Here is an 18,680-nt window from a genome sequence, read left to right as displayed (position 1 = left end):
AAAAAAAAAGAACCCCTCCCCCCCCCCGCACGCACACACACACACAAACAAAACCTCCAATTGTTTCAGCTGCGAAGCTCCACCGCTTTGGGACAACCGCGAGCAGGCGCCTCAGGTGCCGAGGCAGCTCATTCACGCGGCAGGGGGCCGCCTCACGGCGACAAGCTTTACCCGCGCCTTTCGGCTCGCTCAAACCGAGCTCGCCCCGCGTGCGCTGAGCGCGCCCCGGCCCGGCCCGGCCCCCGCCGCGCCCCGCCCCCGCCGCGCCGCGCGCCGCGGGGGGGCGGTGCGCGCGCGGGCGCGGGCGCAGGTGGGCGCGCGGCGGGCGGGCGGGCGCGCGCGGCGGGGATGCAGCATGGCAGAGCCGCCCGGCGCCCCGCACCGCACCACGGGCTCCACCCTGCTGCACCCGCTGAGCGCCCTGCTGGGCATCCCGCTGGACCAGGTAGGGGCGCCGGGGCCGGGGCCGCTTCCTGCGCGTGCCCCGAAACGTGCTCCCGTGACAGGCGGGCGCGGTGCCGCCGGCAGCGTCTTCTGGCAGAAGGGAGCGCTCGGCGCGGTCGGGCGCTGCCGCCGATGCAGGCCCCCGCCCGGCAGCGCGCGGGCAGGGCCCTCCCGCGGAGGGGGCCTCCGTGGACCCGGGTTTCGGCAGGGGGGGAAGCGCGGTGCCCGCGAGCGCTGGGATTGAGTTTGGGTCCGCGTGCTGCAGCTTTCGCGTGAAAGCTGCTGCTTGTTATTCTGCAAGTCCCTTATTTTTCTGGGCTGTTCTTGTGCTCTTAACAGCAATCTCTACTGCTAGTGATGCTGCAAGGCACAGCGTTGCACTAACTGGGAGAAAGTTTGCAATGCTTAGATAGTTCAGTGGCTTCAGCTGCTCACCTCTTTCTGGCCAGCTGTTTTGGAATACGTAGCGTGCGAGAGGACTCGTGCATCTCTCTTACGAGAAATCATTTAATTCAGGCACTGCGCTTATGGCTACGGGTCTGTGGAAGGGAGACACAGAAGTCTCTTTCAGCATAGCACAAGAGCCTGCTGGAAATGCAAGGCGCGTGTACAGAGATATGTAAAGCACAGGCGCTTAAAAGAAAGAAGTCCTACCAGAGAGCAAGGTTGTACAAAATGCTTAACAGTGTAATACATTTTTGGAGATGTTGTTGTGTAATCTTTTAGAGGCTCCTAGTTAATCTGAGAGAGGAAATGTTGCTTTTTTTCTTTCTTTTCCCCATCCTTTTATTGTGTCTGAAGCATGCGTGCACCTGCTGCCCTTTCTGCATTCTTTCAGCGACGAGGAAGTCGGGTCTGGAAGTTTGCGCTGACCAGAAAAGTCTCCTCAAAACTATTAGGAAGCTGAGCTGTGCTCTGAGAAACCACAGCAGCAGAGACGTTGACCGTAAAAATCAGCACAAGGTTGAGACTGATGTGCTTTCTGCTGTTTGCAGAGCGGCTGGCACTGTGTCATTTTTTACTATTGTTTGTTTTTAAAGTTGAGTAAGAAATGTGTCATTAACTATAGAAAGATTCAACTCCCACAACGAAGCATGCTGGTTTTAACTGATAATTCCCTTTTTTAACAGAAAGCAGTTTTTATTGTGAAATTTTGAATTTTTTTTTTTATCTTGCCAGATGAATTAACACAGTAAGAACTTACTTACTCACTCAACACTCACATCCTCAAAGAATCGGGGCTTATTATCATCTATAAATTAATATTTTAATTTAGGAGAAGGGGCATGAATGGTGTTAGTTTTTTTTTTCGAGGTATTCTGTGCCTAAGATTGATGAGTACAGAAACACTAAAGGAACCATGAACAGCAAATGTTTGCTGTTCCAGCTTGTTTGCAACAGCATAGCATATATACAGTGCTAGGTTGACTGGGTCACTGTGTTTGACAAACAAGGATTTTTTTCCAAGTTTTCAAAAGTTTATCCTTCCATTCAGTCAAGATGTTACAAAGACAATGTTGTCTGTGGGGGAAAAAATTCCCCCCTTGCTGCTCCGGGCCTGAGGGCCCTTTGCTGCGTGGGGTTACATGCTACGGTTTGTGCCAGGGCCTTGTCTCCCAGTTGCCGACAGCTTGCGCCTGTGGGCGTGTGGGGTTGTGAGTTGGGCGCAGAGCGGTAGGTGCAGGTGGAGGGTGTGTGTGTGCCCCGCTGGAGCCCTGCTGGGGGGTGGCATGGCTGGACCGTGCAGGTGGGCTATCTCTGAGAAGCTCCACAAGGCGAGCTGAGGTGGCATGCTGGAGGTCTTCACAGTATTTCAGAAAAGCTGCCTTGAAGTGTGGTTTTCCTCGTCTGAAAATCACTCCCCCCCCCCCCCCCCCCAGATCCTGCTGAATTGCCCCTGTGAGATTTTAATACTGCTCTTTAAAACAGTGTTGCCCCCTTGCCACTGCAATGAGCTGGGCTATGCCAAGCATCCGGGACTGCTGCTCCCTCGAAAGAGGAGATGCCTAGATACAGTAGTTGCATGTGAATGTTGTGCCACCACTGTCCGCTCAGGCGACATGAGTTTTGACTCTGACCCATAGTGCTAACACCCTCAGAAACAAAATAGCAACATTTCCAACCTTTGTGCTATGCAGGAGCTTGTTTGCTGGGTGGGGTTGGTCACCTGCTTCATTAGGATGGGAGGAGGCTTTGGTCAAAGGAGAGAACAGAAGTTCCCTCCATCCTCTGTGCTGAGCGAAGCTCTGTGGAAAAAGTCTTTCGCTAGACATAAATCCTACAGGTCGTGAGGATTTGTCTTAGGTGGGTCTGTTGTTACAACGTTCAGGGGCTCTCTCCGTCTCCAATGTGGTAGGTAGGCTGGATCAGAGGATGTGATCTTTGCTTTGTCACTACATGTCAGGGTTGCTGTGCTTGACCTGTTGAACCTGGACACCTAAATCTCACCTCTGTCTGTATGCCTGGTGTTTTCTGGTGTATCAGAAAGGCTTAGAAGTGCCTAGAAAACATGCGGCAAAGGCACGCAGAAGAGTTTAGACCCTCCAAATCACTACTGTACCTCAATGCTGCGTGCTACCTCTGCATTGCGTGCACAGATGACTTGTCAGCTCTTTTACATGGTCAGTTTGCCATGAGAGGCTTTTAAGGTCTATGAGAAAGGTCAGGAAAAGAAGCTGAGCTGGAGGTCTGAGAAATAAAAGTAGTAAGCGTTACCCTTTCACAGCAGGGGCAGAAAAGCTATAGCGATGGTAGATGAAAAATGTTTGTCATATAAGAAGCAGCTATTGTGTGTCACTAACTGTAGGAAGTGTAGATGGATATGAAAATGTCATTTTTCACACTGGTTGTTTTCTTCATTTTAAAAATTATGACTTAGGTTTAAAAACAGTGCGGAGTTCCAGAGGGTATAATTCCTAGCTGCACTGTGTAATTGGCAGCCTGTTCACATTTTATTTACCAGACAGTGTATTAACATGAGAAAATAGCGATGTTTTCTGCTTTACATGCTAAAATAATCACCATGTCTCAGTGTGAATTTGCATCTCTTTGAATAAATAATGTATATAAATATAAATCATGGATGATTTATTTTTGAATTTAACATTGAAATTTTTTTTTAAGAAGGGCTATATTCAGTAACAAGATTAATGAGCTCAAAAGAGGAGAAAAAGACTATTTATGCTCAATTCATTCTCATATCCCAGGAAAGCAGACTTTGAAGTTTAGCTGATTTGTGTTCTAAAAATATCTGGCTAGGTCAATGACATACCTCCAGCAACATTTGGAAACGGAGGTTGTGGGGGTTTTTTTTGTTCTTGTCATGGATGCCCAAATCACTGATTCTGGGACATCGTCCCTCCAGTACACTTGCCATAACATTTGGCAAAATATATATATTTTTTGTTATATATGCCCCAATTCACTGATTTTGGGACATTGTTCTCTAGAATAAATCAGTGAGAAATGTTAAGTTAAAGATTGAGCTTGTAATAGTGTAATTTCTGTAAAGAAAATGCATGTGTGTGTAAATACAGAGAAGAAATAAATATACTCTTTAAAGGTATGTTAAAGGTATTTTTAAGGGCATCATTAATCCATTTTGAGTTTTTACCATGCCTTCCTAAGCTCTAGGCTTCTCTAAAAGTTTTCTGAATTCAAAGGGTTAAGACATTTGATAGAAAAAGTTTTGCTTCTCAAGGTTATTCTGTTGCACAGCACACTTGATATCCCAGGTTACCTATAGCCTTGGAAGTACCTTCCCAAACGCAAGTCTTCAACTGCCCTGTGACAAACCTTACATTTTAACAGGCCTTACCCAGACCTACATCTATCAGTACCAAGCTTGCTGACTTTCAAGGAAATACATTATCTTTTCAAGGACGGTCTCACAAAAACCAGTCATATGACCATCTTCTCATCTTTATATCAGAGAGCTTCAACTTTGGTGGTGTTATTGATGAAGCATGCAGTATTGCCCCAAAAGGGGGAAAAAAAGTGCGTTTAAATTTAATTTTGCATGCACTGGCTGCTTATTGCACACCTTATATTTCATTTTAATCCTTTTTCTGGAGTTGGTCTGCGTGTTTATGTCTTGGCAACAGTTTAAATCAAACACTCACGCTTTGGGGGGACTGTAGGGCAAATATGTGGGTATCGGAATAGCTGAGGTATTAGAGACATCTTCCCACCATTCCTTGAGTTTGAATAGCTCTCCCACAAGCATCCTGATGAAGTGGTTTAAAAAAAAAGAAGAAGAAAAAGAGAGAGATACACTTTTGTCCTTTTACAAAAATAAACACAAATTCTGGTCTCCAAATCAATCAATCCTTGTATTAAGCACCATATTTTTCAGTTAACTGTTTTGCTGCCTGACTTTGGTTTTGCTTCAACTCTTTCTGGCTAGTCAGCAGATTTGTTAGTCCCAAGCCTGTTTGCATAACTTTTCTAGTCCATTTTTGGGGCTCTCAAAAGACAAATAAAAATTTGGCTTTCTAGGATTGCAACAGACTTAGGCTGGGAAATTCAAGGTTCCCTTAATGGGCTTAAGTAGACGTATTAGAAGATGTAGTGCTGAAGAAAAAAAAAATTTTTTACAGATCAAAGCAAGATAACTGAAAATAAAAGTTTCAGTGAAGACCTACGTGGTTATTATCTGATTTTAACCTGAAGAAAGCAACTCTGAGGCAACAGAAACAATTGTTCATTTATGCTATGAACTGTGCTACAGTTTAATTCCCTAATGCCAGTCATTCTGCAATTGAAAATTCAGTGCTTTTATTTTGAGTTGCAGCAACATTCTCAGGTTTATTGCCTCCCTGCCTGACACACCCTCAACTGGAAAAAATAAAGCAGTGTAACTCTTAGTTATTTGAGAAACAGTAAGCAAAAATGGAATTTGAAATCAGCATCGTAATGCACATTTACAAAGTGGTATTATTTAGATTGCCAGAAACAACTCAACTTTGGTGCTTTCTGATTTTGAGTATCCAGAGTTTGTCAATGTGTTGTCACTAAAGGGAAGCATTAGCTTCTTACCGTAGTGGCAAAGGGGCATAGCACTTTATTCAAAGAATCATGCATTGAGGCATATTCTTACCGATCCTGTTGTGGGTCCCCAATTACATGGGTGCCCTGTGAGCAGGGCACAGTTCATGGTGTTCATGGGCTGCACAGCTCTTCTCTGCATTTATAGCAAAGGCTGTAACACTTCCAACTTGTCTCACCTGCTCGTACAGGGGCTAAGATCCTGTGTGTTATTGAGACAGTCCTGAAATGGAGGTGTACTACCTTCCAAATAATAAGGCTATGTTCAAAGTATGTCTTTCTGTTCAGATCAGTTATTATTAACAATTGCAATAGTACATTTTTTTTCTCTGTCTTGGAAACATGTGCTGCCTTTTTCAGTGTGTTCTCTCTCAGTTGGGCATTGCAGTCTTGGACCTCATGGCTGATGTCTTGATATTATGCATGTAAATATTTCCACATCCTTTCATTCCTTGAAAACAAAGTCTGTCCTAGTAAGTTTTTCATTTGGCAAGGGACGAAAGTGCAACTAGAATCAGCTGCTTGCAATTTTCCCCATTTTATGCACTTTCCTTCTCATTTGTGTTAAGTGAGATCTGGAAAAATAAACCTTAGAGTTCTGCATAAAATTTCCTGAAACCTTCTCTGCACATTAATCATGCTGGGACTGATTTAGAGGTGCCTTGCAGCTATTTGGAGACAGTATAAGGTTGTGATGAAGAATCTCAGGCTCCAGAGTAGGGGTGAAGGCAGTGAGCACATTGCTGGCTCTGTGCTTGCAGGGGAGACCCTGACGCTTAGGATTTCCTGCGTGCTGGCCAGCCTGGCACGGTGTGTAACGCCTGGCTGCTCCTTGCCTTCCGGTATGGCTCACACAAATGGGCAGCTCTCATGGTTGACTCACCCAACTGAGGATGATGCTGGTAATCCCTGGGCAGGGGAGGCTGCTGTGCTGGGCTTGGCATCAGCACAGGGGTGAATCCAACCTTCTGTACTTGTCTAAAGCTGGACAAAGTCAACTAAAAGGTCTGATATCAACAGGCCATGTTTCTCTTTGGAGTGAAACCCATCCTCTCAGTGGATGCTGTATGACATGACCCAGTATTTCCAGGTAGCCTTGAGGGTACCAAACTTCAAGTCTCCCGGATGCTCGAGTAGTCTAGTGAGAGTATTTAAGGATGGCTTCTAGGTCAGACTTGCTCTTAAAATGTCAGCCTGGTGCTTGGATTGCCCTTGCCCTTTGCTGTCAGTGGCAGTGTTTACGTTAACATGTGGTTTGGATCAGGAGCGCGCTTTGGGAATGAATCCCCTGTTCGCCCCCATGTAGCACGGTCTACTTCACGTGCAAAGCGGCCCCAGAGTGGCTGCCCGGGGTGGCTTTCAAACGATGCTAAGCCCAAGGATGCACTCTGGGAGCCTGCAGTGCTGCGCTGCTGGTGGGCATCCAGGCCACAGCACCAGCGTAGAGCTGAAGTGACACCCTCCAGACCAGGTGTAATGTGCACGTGGGGTCCTCAGCATGAGCTGTTTTGCTCTGCAGATCTACTTTTACCAGGCCATGCTACTTGGTAGACATAGCTAAAATCTCTGACATTCATTTAGTGCTTTCTTCAGAGTGTAGCACTGGTCAGGCTTGTTTGGTTACTTTTGGGATGTGGAATCCAGCCTGTGCTGTATCGGGTGTTCGACTTGGTCAGTGGGTTGTGGCTTTGCAAACAAGGAGAGCTGCACTTTCAGAAAAATGACCTTTGGTTGCTTCCCACCCAGAGCAAGGTGCGATTTGCTCATCCTCCCTTTTTACCATCTTAATTTGTTCATTTTTACCATTTTCTTTTTTTCCTGGCTTAAGGCCCTTCAAACAGCTTTGCAGAATTGTAGGTGAGCACCAAAGCACAAACAAAAGCACAAACAATAGTTTCTGACATAAATGATTTTTAAAAACATTTTTTTCCAGATACTTAAAATATGTTGCATCCTTACTGGAGTTGGGTGGGAAAACATTTTTTGCCATGTTTCAGGCTTCCCTCACAAGAGGAAAATTTCTATCCTGAATCAGGTTAAAAAAAACCCAAAATTCAACAATGTGAGTAAACAAAAATTATAAATGTGGTTTTGAATCAAATAAGTGGAAACATCTAAAAATCTCCAAGTCGTTTGCTCTCAAGCATTCCATTTGAGTAAAAATGTAAATGAAATATCATTTTTAAACCAAAACTCAGATATTAACTAGAGAGCTTTAGCAAATTGGAAAATTTGTCTTTTTTTTTTTTTAACAACAGAAATGGTAGTCTTTTCTCCAACAACTGGAAGGAAAGTTAGTCCATCAATCTGTCTGTAGTGTGGCTGTCACTATGCTGCCTGGTCCTAGACAAAACAAATAGTAAATATTAAACAGTTCTTCATCCTTGGCCTCCACAGAAATAAACTCTCTCTTTCTAGAAGTTTTGTCCAGGTGGGATCTGTGGGCTCTGAACATTTTAACTGGTGTTTCTGGATGACTGGGTTGCTGGATAATAGAAATCCTGCATGTGTCCACTGAGCATGTCCTCATGTGGATAAACTCTGCAGCAGGACCGTGGTGGGTGGGATCCTTTCTGGGCACATGTAAGCTACCTAGATGACTTTTCCAAGGGCAGATACACCTGAGTGCATGTATCTGCCTGGAAAGTCCTGGACAAAAATACAGCGATCCTATGAAATGGCAATTTTAAAAAGCATTACTGATGATCAGCATCAGATTGTATGCTGCAGACTTCCAGCTCCATGAGTTAGGCAGACTGGAGACATCTGGGAGGGACAAGGGAGAAAGGAAAATACTCCTCTAGATCACAGTATTTTGGATTAAATGCAAAATACTTTTTCTAAAAAAGCTATTTCAGGCCCAGAAATAAACTTTAGCTGCTGGCTTTTGTGCATAGGATGATCATTTGCTCCTTCTGCATGCCCTGGTCTTGTGACAAAAGCTCTAATTGGACTTGAGCAATTTCATCATTTGTGGTTTCTTGTTGGAGTGCAGTTTGGCAGGGGTATGTAGATAGGGCAGGAATGGGGAAGGCAGAATGATCTGACACAAGACATTCGAGGACCCACGCCTCCAACATTTCTAGAATAACTTTCATACTTGTTTTCATGCTGCTATGTATGGGAGGGGATTCAACTTTTTTTTTTTTTTTAAGTACAGTTGCGTAGAAAAGATTTAATTATTAACTCTTATACCTGACTTAAATGACATTAAAAGCTGGTGAAAGTAGGTTTTTCCTGCTATCAGTTCAAGGGAGTGTTAAAGAATAGTACAGTATTGACTCTGTTTATCTTTTGTGCGCACACAGAGAGGGCAGTTTCAAATCACTGACTCTTAAGGTTTGCAGTAAGTATTTACACCAGCAAATTCCAGCTTGTAGATCAATGATTCATCTGTTTGGAAGAGAGGTATTTTTAGAATTACTTTGTTCGCTCACAAGCACTGCTGTTTCTGTTTATTAAGTTACCTTACATTTATACTTGTTAAGCTGTGGAGCTTCTCAGAAAGTTTTGCAAACTATGCTGCATTGAGGATGAGGAAAAAGAAGTGTAGACAAATGATTTGGATACAGTGATTTGGAAGTTAAAGGACTTATTCTTTGAATTAAATTCAGTTTTTGATGGCAGTGTTTTACATCCACAGTGAGTTGTAGGCACTGTTAGCACCCATGGTTGTTTATGCCTTTGTGTGTATGTTTGTGTTCACACTAATTCTCTTGAGGCAAAAAATTGTGGTCTGGAGTTGCCACAGCAACAATAACACTACACTCAGAGTATGTTTTTTTTGTATATTTTATACCAGTATGTTGAAAGTGTAGGCATATTGCTCTGCTACATTGTGAAATATGATAAACTCCTAAGAGAGGAAACATTTGTTTGTTTTTTATTTAGGAAAATGTATCTTTATTTTAGTGTTACCTTTAATGCTACTTCTCTGCTAGGGCACTAGTTCCTGATTGCACGCTCGTAACTGAAGAAAATGTGGTCAGAAGTTTGGAAAAAGAAGGTTTTAGAGAGGTTCTACTGATGCTAAACAAGAAATAAAATCAGAATTAGAACAAAGAATGGTCTGGAATAGAAGGAGAAAGAGAACATAATTATGTTTCTGGCCTGTTGTTGTCACACAAGTTGTTTGAAAGATGACCATGAGCTGTTCTTCTTTGCCATGAAACCAGAATGAAAATGCAAACAAGATAAATAGAAAAAGTATAGGCTAGACTTCTTTCCTTAAACACATAAAAGCAAAGTGAGGGAATTGGCTGTTTGCTTTAGAAATGTGACTGTTAAGAAGGATCACAGTGAAAGTATGTAAGTGAGTGGGTCTAGGACTTCTTCCCTTCTGTCCCCCAGTGTTTCTCCATGTGAAGAGAAACGTGATAATATTGAAAGGCTGCAGATTCAAGAGTGATCGAACTGAAGATCTTTTTCATGCAGTCCGTAACTGGACTGTGAATCTCATTTCAACAGGATGCTGCGAAGGCCAAGGACTTGGCCAGAGCCAGCAGGGACTTGGATGTTTATCCAAAAAACCATGACTATCCAGAATATAATACTTAATCGCTTAAAAGGGAAGGCTTTAGAAGTACATGCTCTTTTGCCTGCTCCCTTCAGGGCCCGCCAAGGAGGCCACTGGCGGTCGCGCGCCTCCCTGGAGTCCCTGGGGCATGTGGAGCTGGGTTGCCGCTGGCAGTCCCGCACGCGGCTGCAATCCTCATGGGCGAGTGGGTCCATCGGTGTCGGCCTCCCCTCCGCACGGCTCAGCTCCGCACTGGATTCATCTCTGGAGCTTTTTCACAGGGCGATACAGCAGGAAGTGGCATCAGTCAACCTCCAAGAGGGCTCACCTGCCCGGCGCCCCCCATGCATAGAGCCCGAGCTACAACAATCCTTCTATTGTTATTTTTCTATATAAAATAACTGGCCCTTTATATGCTTTGTCATGTATTCTCCTCTTGGTTATCATCTTGTGTGCCTGAGCTGCTTTTTTAACTGGTTACTTTATCCATGTGCTGAGCGTTTCCTCTGTGTTCGATTCATGCTGTATATCTTTAATGCTGTATTTGGGCGTTTTGTGATCTGCGTGCTATCTTTGAAGCGATACCGCAGGTGTCTGGTGTAGTCTTCCTTAGTCCTTTGAGAGGTTTCTGACATCCTGATCATTAGTCTGTTATCTGACTGCATATCAATCATATGTTTTAAGGGTGCTAGTAATTGCCTGACTATCTCCATTGGACTTCCTGTTTTTCAGGCCCATGTAGAGGGGTGTCAGGCTGTAAATTAGATGTATTTCAGGGCTTAAATAATTATTCAGAGGAAACTGATTCCATCTCTGCCTCCTCTTTTTCTCTTTCCCTGACACTTAAGTTTCTGAACATAATCGCTGTTGAGGGCAAGGTACCAGACCAGTTTAGGAGACGACCCAAAGGGCAGGTGTGCCTCTGTTTCCTAAGTCAGGAGTCAGATTTTTGCAATTGGTTCGACTTTATTTTTGCAAGTGCTGCGTGCCCGTTGCCTGCTGGCTGGAGGGAGACTGTGGCCTCGTTTCTTTGCCGAAGGCTGGAAGTACTGGCTTGCACCCCGGAGAGACCTGCAGCAGCTGGCGGGGACCCATGTCCCCGGTCCAAGCCCTCATCCAGGCTGAAGCGCGTGCTCCCCCTTGCTCAGGTGTCACATGTTGCCAGTATAAAGCCTTGCAACAGAAAGAAATAGAGATGGAAATAAATTTGGCAAGCCAACTGTGCAAATCATGCAATGTCCTAGTTCTTTTAAAGCATATTTTTTTAGGCTTTTAGGTGTAAAGGGCTTATTTGAAGGAAAAGCTATAATTATTTATGCAACTTAGCAGTTTTTGAATTTCTTTCCCCTAGCTGTGTTCATGTTCATAGTGTATTTTGAGGAAAGCTAGTTTGGAGTTTGTGGAATTCTGTTGCTGTGCTTTTTTTCTTGAACCAAAAGTTGTCTCTCACTGGGTAATAGAAACATCACTTTAATAATTCTAAAATGTAAAGGCACTCTTTTTTTTTTTTCCGAACTGTTAGAGGAATAAACCACAATTTTTCCTCTTTATCTAATGATTTCTGTCCTTTGTAAAGGAAAGTAATTAAAGTTTTTGCTATTGCTCACTGGTAGTATGGCAAAAATACTCCCAGAGAAAAATAAAATGCTGTGGCTAAGTAATACAAGTGTGTGTGTGTGTGTGTTTTCTTTCCTGATACGGCAGTTATCTTTGGAAAATTTCAGTGTTGGTATCCAAAGGTCTGTCACACTACAAATAGAAATATGGAATTGTGCTGGGAGGTATACAAACCAGGCAGCTCTTTTTAAAATGAAGCAAGGAAATAAAGTCTTTTTTCCCTCAAATTTAGTAAAATGTAAGTTTCTCATTTTTTCTTAACTTTGCTTTTCTTTATGCTGATTCACCAACTGACACTTGCTCATGCTGTGTGTTTTCCTGTTAGTTTTTGTTTTTGTTTTGGTTGCTAAGTTTGAGAACTAGGAAACCCTTTTTTTTTTGGGAGGGGGTGGAAACCTCTGGATTTCATTCAGGGCATATTTTTTCAGAAAGATACTAGTGATTTCCAGATATTTAAATTCAGTGTCAGTGGAGATGTTTGCTTTACAGGAAGTCCTGAGCACTTGCTATCTCCAAGTTGCTTGCTTTCAACCATATCTGAAGTTGAGCACCTAAAATTAGTCATGCCACAAAGTTCAGCTTCCAAAGATATTTGCTGTAGGTGTAAGGTGCTTGTAATACTGGCATGACTGAACAGCTGGCTACATTCCAGTCATCTTGTATGGCTCGAGATCCAAAATAAATGATTGTGGCGTCTGAGCATGCTGCACTTTCCAAGCAGAAGTAGGGAGAGAAAAAAGCCACAACAGGATATGGTAGCTGTACGCATTTTCTTGGTGGCTTCTCTTCCTGCTGCAGTACTGCAGGGGTTAAAAACTCGGTCTGCAGCCCATATGAATGACGGTTAGACCAACATATTTATATTAAACACCACGTGACAATCATTTTACTGTTAAACCGTAGAACAATAGGGAAGAGCAGAATTTTATGACTGTGAAATCTCATGATTGTGAAAGCAAATGTCTGATGGTGGCAGTTACTGAGGCTTGCTAATTTTACACCGTCACCATTATAGCAGATGCCTGAAACAAAGATAATTGTGCTTGAATAACAAAGCATACTCAGGTAACCCTTTGGAAAGGGCTAAACAATCAAGGAAAAAAACTATAGCTGAAAAAATTTACTTGCCTATGGACGCAAGGGCTGCAGGCAGCTGCAGAATGTAAAGTTTTCATTGTTTACAGACACAAAGAAAACGAGTTACTAACTGCTATGTTTGCAAAGATAATTGCCCAAATATGAACTGGACATATGACTCCACAGTCAAATAAATGGCTCTAACTAGAGGGTACTACTGCAAAAGGTGGTTTCTGCTTGTGTTCCCTCCCGTGGCATCATGTTCCTGTTTCCTCGCTTGTGAAAAAATCAGTTGTGCAGCTGCACATGTTTTTCTGGCTGAAAATTAACCCTACAAATAAAAGGGTCAGTTTTCAGTCAGTTTAGCTCTATAACCTGCCTGGCCTAAAGGAGGTGGGGGAGAAGGGAACCCGCAGGCAGTGGCACTGAAGGAAGGTGGAAAATTCATTACCTTCTTGTGGGTATAGAGCTGAGTTTCACGGCAGATGTTCCCTGGCCCTTACTGGTGGCTTCCCAAAACCATTGTGTATCCTCTTTTCCCTGCGAAGGAGAATTCATGTTGCAAGGTAGCATCACCTCTTTTAGCAAATGATGTGCCCTTTGGAGGTGGAAAGGGCATGGTGGTACCCTGCGGTGAGTGCCCCATTGTTATAGGTAAGCGTGACAAATTGACAACCACTCGGGCCGGGTTGCATAAATTCCAATTTAATAGAATAATTGAGCAAGTCACAAGTAAGCAAAACAGCGCTGGGCGGCCGGGGAGTCTCCTGCTCCACCAACGGCGCGCGAAATTCCCCCGCTCGCAGTCTCCTTATATGCGGCTCTAGTTCCAGATATACGTAGCACTTCCTGTAACTTCTGCGGTTGCGCCGGCTGTTGCTGGGGGGGGGGTCGGGATGAAGGCAGGGGTCTTCCTCTGCGTTGTGCGTGGTGCCCTTCAGGTCGCGCGCATACATTTCACAATGCAATACCGCTCTGCTGGCTCAGTACAGTCATTGTGGTGATAGCCCGTACTTAGCGCCTAGTTTCATGGTAAAATCACTTCCCGAGTTGATGTAACAAATTAGCACATATCACACCATGTTTTGCTAGGTGGGAATGCGGCAGGAGAACGTAGATCTTCACCTGTCTGTGCCCATGGACCTTGAAGTGATTTTAAAGCTCAGCTGAAAACATTTTCTTTGGTGTTTGAGAGAGTTCTCCTCTTCCTCTGTTAGTGCTGTTATTGGGTGTTTTGGAGATGCAAAACTACTTAAACAGGGAAGAGAACAGGAAGAACTGAGGTTTGCAATACCTTCTGCTTGCAGAAGCAGGAGACTGTGTTTGACTACACGCATTAGATAGGAACCTAAAATTCTTACGCTATAGATACTAGTAATTTTTTTCAGAAGTGCCTCCTGATTGGCACTCCATTTTTTTCTCTTCTATTTCAAGCACTTGAAGTGGGCTTGTTTTATTGCAGAATACCTTCTTGTGAAATATTATGCCATTTTTAGGTCTCTTTAAATGGTAAACCAAAAAGTGGAGCACCATAAAAATTTCACCTCTTACACCTGAATGAAAGTCCTACTTCATAGTGTGAAGTTTCCTTTTTCCTTCCGTTAATGCATGTAGTATGGATCCTTTTTATTTTCATAAGTCTGCAGTGTACATTTCTACGTCTAAGCTTATCCATGTAGATTTCTTTTGTAGTCAGTAGAAAACCCTGTTTTTGACATGTTTCTTAGGACTGGATGAACTGCAGCCTAGAATTGCCTATTTTTTCCCCATTGATGATAAAAGGAATTCAGATGAACTAGCTCAGGTATCAACATCATTGTTTGGATAGGTAAATTCTAACTCTTTTTTGAGCAAAGCCCTTTTGCACAGTTTTAAAGCATGTCCTAATAAACTAATTTTTCAGTACCCTTGCTTTAGAGTGCCCTTGCACTGAGAGCGTGATTTTAGTGTTTAATGCCTGATGTTCCAGATTTTAGATGTGGAAGGACCTAATAAATTCTTGTATGTTACCATTGCCATGTCTGAAAGATTTAGTCTTTGATCAAGCCACTCTATTCCAAGGTTGACGTGCTTAAATTTAACACAGTGGTGACAGTTTCTACAGTGTGTGTGTGTGTGTGTGTGTGTGTGTGTGTGTGTGTAGGACAGCAACTTTCTTTTGGTTTATAATAACTTGTAAAGTTGGCACTTTCTTTTCTCTACTGATGTTTGTTTCTTCACTGGCTGCTATCATAGGGATAATAGTGAACAAAACTGCTCTGTTTGTATTGGTGTGTATTTTTAAAGACCACTAACACTCTTTCCTATAGAAAAGGAACTGAAAATAGAATTGCACAGACATTGCAACAAGAATAAAGGGGCAAGTTATTTTAGACTTGCCAGTTCCCATTCTAGTGAAGAATTGCACTTTGAGCTTATGATTTTATTTTTAAATTGGTGGATATTTGCAGTCACAGGGATTTCATCTGGCCTGAAAGTTAAGCATGTTTTTGAATTGCAGCTTTAGAAACATTGCTTTAAGGATCCTGCCATTCTTACATGCCCGCAACTCCCACTGGGAATATAATTTGGGGAATATAATTTACATTGTAGCTGCAGAAAGAAATGCCAGCAGGATGGCTGGGCATACATACATTCATGTGTATTATGTTCCTTCTTCATGTTTTAATTAATCAAATATATAGTTATGTCTGTATTACTTAATGAAAAGTTGCTTGTCTTGCTGTGCTGTATTTTAAGTTTTTAAAAAATACATCTTTAAATCTTGCAAAAAGGTCTGTGTTGATGCTACTCTTAGCACTGTTACTCCTAAGTTATTTGCTAAAGAATACTAAAATAGAAATCAGAGTGTAGCCTCCAGAGCAGGTAGCACTTGAGGCTTGGAAACTGGAGCTAGATCATATCTGATCCAACCTGTCCCAGCACATGGAGCCTTGCTTCCTTTCTGTTGTGGCCTGGTGCCTGTAGCAGATGAGGTGGTAGTGCTGCAGGAGCAGGGACTGGAAGAGTCTTTGGAGAGGTCCCATGAAAATAACTGTTTGGGTTTGGGAGCATTTATCAGCTACGAAAAAAACATTTGGGAGCAATAGCTGTTATCCAGGAATTCATTTCTGGGAAAAGGATGGGTGACTGGTCCATTTAACGGCACGATGTAATGGCTGTGAAAACTGAGGCTCCAGGCAGGTGCCTGAGGCATGCAGCGGGTGAAGCAAGGGGGAGCAGCGCTGTGGTGGTGTCCTGGCCTTGGGGGATCGCTGGGGTGCCAGGGACTTTCAGAGGAGGCTTTGCAGGCACTGACTTCTCTGCTTTGGTGTGGTTTACTTTCCTGGAGTTGTTGTTCTCCTTGTTTCTGTGTGTTTCTTCTTCAGCGTCTCTCTCCTAACTTTAACTACGCTTAGATCAGGTCTCCAAATGGACCCTTCAAGAAGAGCTGGAGTGATGTAAAAATGTGCTGATAAGGTAGATGTGTTCCCTTGGCATCCGTATGAATCTGATGCTTAAGCAAGGAGCAGAGGAGATAAAAGATGCCATCTTTCTAGTGAGAAGTAAGTTCAAGATCCCAGTGACTTCTGACATCCTATGGATTTTTTTTTTTTTTTTTTTTTTTGTAAAAGCAGGAGTAATAGTCCTGGTTCTTCTTGCCGTCAGAATTCCTGTTTGGATAACTACATTTCACTCTACTGTTCCTTTTCTTATTAATATCCTCCATATCCTGACCTGTTGACTGTAGTTCTGTTTTCAGACAACTGCCATATTATAGCATGAGATGCAGTAGCTGCACAGAGGTATGTGAAATTACTCTTTCTGAAGCACTCTTTGGATGAAAGGTGCTGTAATTAGTGTGCTACTTCACTGCTGTGCAGTCTGGAGAAATGAGGCAGCTCTCATAACAACCGAAAGGCATTCTGCTTTAAAAAAAATCCTGAACAACTGAAGGCTCCAGCTTGTTTGATTTTACTGCTGCTTCTTTTATAGGTAGTGTTTACTACTGGCTATCCCAGGTATAAAGAAATTTCGTCATGCTGTGCTTTGGCATTACTTTCTCACTGGGAGAAAGTAATTACTGAGTTACGGGTAGTGGCAGAACATCACTGCACATAAATGATCACTACTTAAACATCTGTTCAACATACAGAGTAGTTACAGTTCAGTGTAAGAGTTGACAGCAAGCTAAAGCTGTGTTTGGATCAGGTCCATGTGTTAAATTTATCAGCCATCAAAGGTATGGGTGTGTAACTTAGCATTATGTTGTAGAATTGACTTCTCAAGCTTTCTTTTTGCTTAAATGTTTTCCTTTTTAAATTTCTGATGACTCAGGATTTAATCTGTTCTACAGCTATATTTATGTGTCCTGATGGTGATTGTTCTGCTAGTGGCTTCATAGAAGTAATCCAGAAAGAACATCTGTTTCAAGTTTATAGTCTAAATCATGGAAGGATATTTGACCCTGTAAGTAGGGAAACAGCAGAATTTAGCCATGAAAACAACACAACAGGCTGAAGTACAGTCAGTTTGGCAAATTCTGTTTTACCAACTCTGTATTCAGGATACAACAGCAACTAACAAAGCCAGGGCTATGAGAACTTAGTGCTGTTTCTGAGAATAATAATCTTAAGAGAATAATAATCTTAAATTAATCATGTGTATACTCTTCTCTCATAAGAGTATTTCTCAAAGTTCTGTTTTCAAACCTTTGCGTTTGCCCCCTCAAAATCTTCCACAGGACTCCTAAAACACAATGCAGAGGAATGAGTTGTTTCAATATAATGATAGGAGAGATTTAGCTTTTCAGTAATTGTATCACTATTTCCCTAATTTAAGTGAATTTGTCGCCTATCTGATCCATGCTGTTGGCAATTCACAGTGCCTGGGTGTAAACAGAAAATACAACATTTTGCATGTTGCAGTTTATTCTGATTTCTTCTCAAATATCTGTTTGTGCTGATTCTTGGTGAGTGAGTTCTGTGCAAAGAGATATCACTATGGACTATAAGGGAAGCTACGCAGGGGATGTTACGACTCGTTTCCTTCATGAAAGCTTAAGTCAAAATTCTGCTAACAGTGGGAAACTTCACGTGATTTCTGTGATGATCTCCCTACTTTTTAGAGTGTTTGTCACCTCCCTGCATAGAGTTAACAATCTCTGCAGAGAATATTTGTTCTTAGGGCTCATAAAAATAGTCTGGGAGATCAAAATATTTTGCAAAATTCCAGTAAGTATCAGATATCTTTGAGATGATCTGATTAAAGAATATTCCGTCTCTTATTCTTAACACACCCATTTCAGCTGTCACAATCTGGATGCTGCGAAATGCTGTCAGGACAGCAGGTCTATTTTTCAGCATCAAAGCAGAAATGTCTCCAGCAAGATGAACTTAAACATGCTTGCTTGTTAGGTGTCTATGATTATGTGTGCAAAATAACTCTTTTAAATAGAGAAAACAAGTTATTACACTTCTGCAGTTCTGGCATTTGCTTTTCAAAAAAAGACATAATCCTGTAAGATGGGGCTGATCTGTGGATGGGGGAATATTTTATTCTGGGGTCTCAGATTCAAAATGGTTTGACGTGAGAAGGACTTGCTGTTGCTGTCACTAATTTCTGTTAATATGGTTCCTTATGCTTTTCTGAGTGCTGAAAACAGCTGTTTGGTGATCTGTGTTAAGTTAATTAGTGAATAGAGTACTTATTTCAATTTACAGGTTAAAAACCTTGTAACAGTCTCCTAAACTAAGGACCAGTAGCTCATTAGCAGATAGCACTGAGTATCTTGACCATGTGCTAGGATTTCATGCCTAGCACTGAGGCACGCTGCAGGCACTGCTGTTTGCACTCTTTGCTTGGCAGATGAAATGGAAATTTCAAGCCTTCCTCTCTGATTTGGCTGGTAAGCACAAAGCCTGAAATAAAAGTAGAGGTGTCTTCTATGATTTCTATAATCTGAGGACAATTCACATCATCTGCTACCTGTTGAAGCAGG

At 42.7% G+C, this 18,680-nt stretch overlaps 1 protein-coding gene across 1 annotated transcript in view; it reads left to right on the top strand.

The window, feature by feature from the left end:
* The first annotated feature begins 331 nt into the window (after positions 1-331).
* The window catches only part of MBOAT1 (membrane bound O-acyltransferase domain containing 1), a 57,957-nt gene continuing 39,608 nt past the window's right edge, over positions 332-18,680 (top strand). The window contains exon 1 of the mRNA XM_067292386.1: positions 332-445. Coding sequence (XP_067148487.1) covers positions 356-445 — 90 coding nt within the window. The 5' untranslated portion in view covers positions 332-355. The remainder of the gene's footprint in view (positions 446-18,680) is intronic.

This window comes from Apteryx mantelli, chromosome 2 (genome assembly GCF_036417845.1).
Source record: "Apteryx mantelli isolate bAptMan1 chromosome 2, bAptMan1.hap1, whole genome shotgun sequence".
Lineage (NCBI taxonomy): Eukaryota > Metazoa > Chordata > Aves > Apterygiformes > Apterygidae > Apteryx > Apteryx mantelli.
This window is presented reverse-complemented; position numbering and strand designations above follow the sequence as displayed.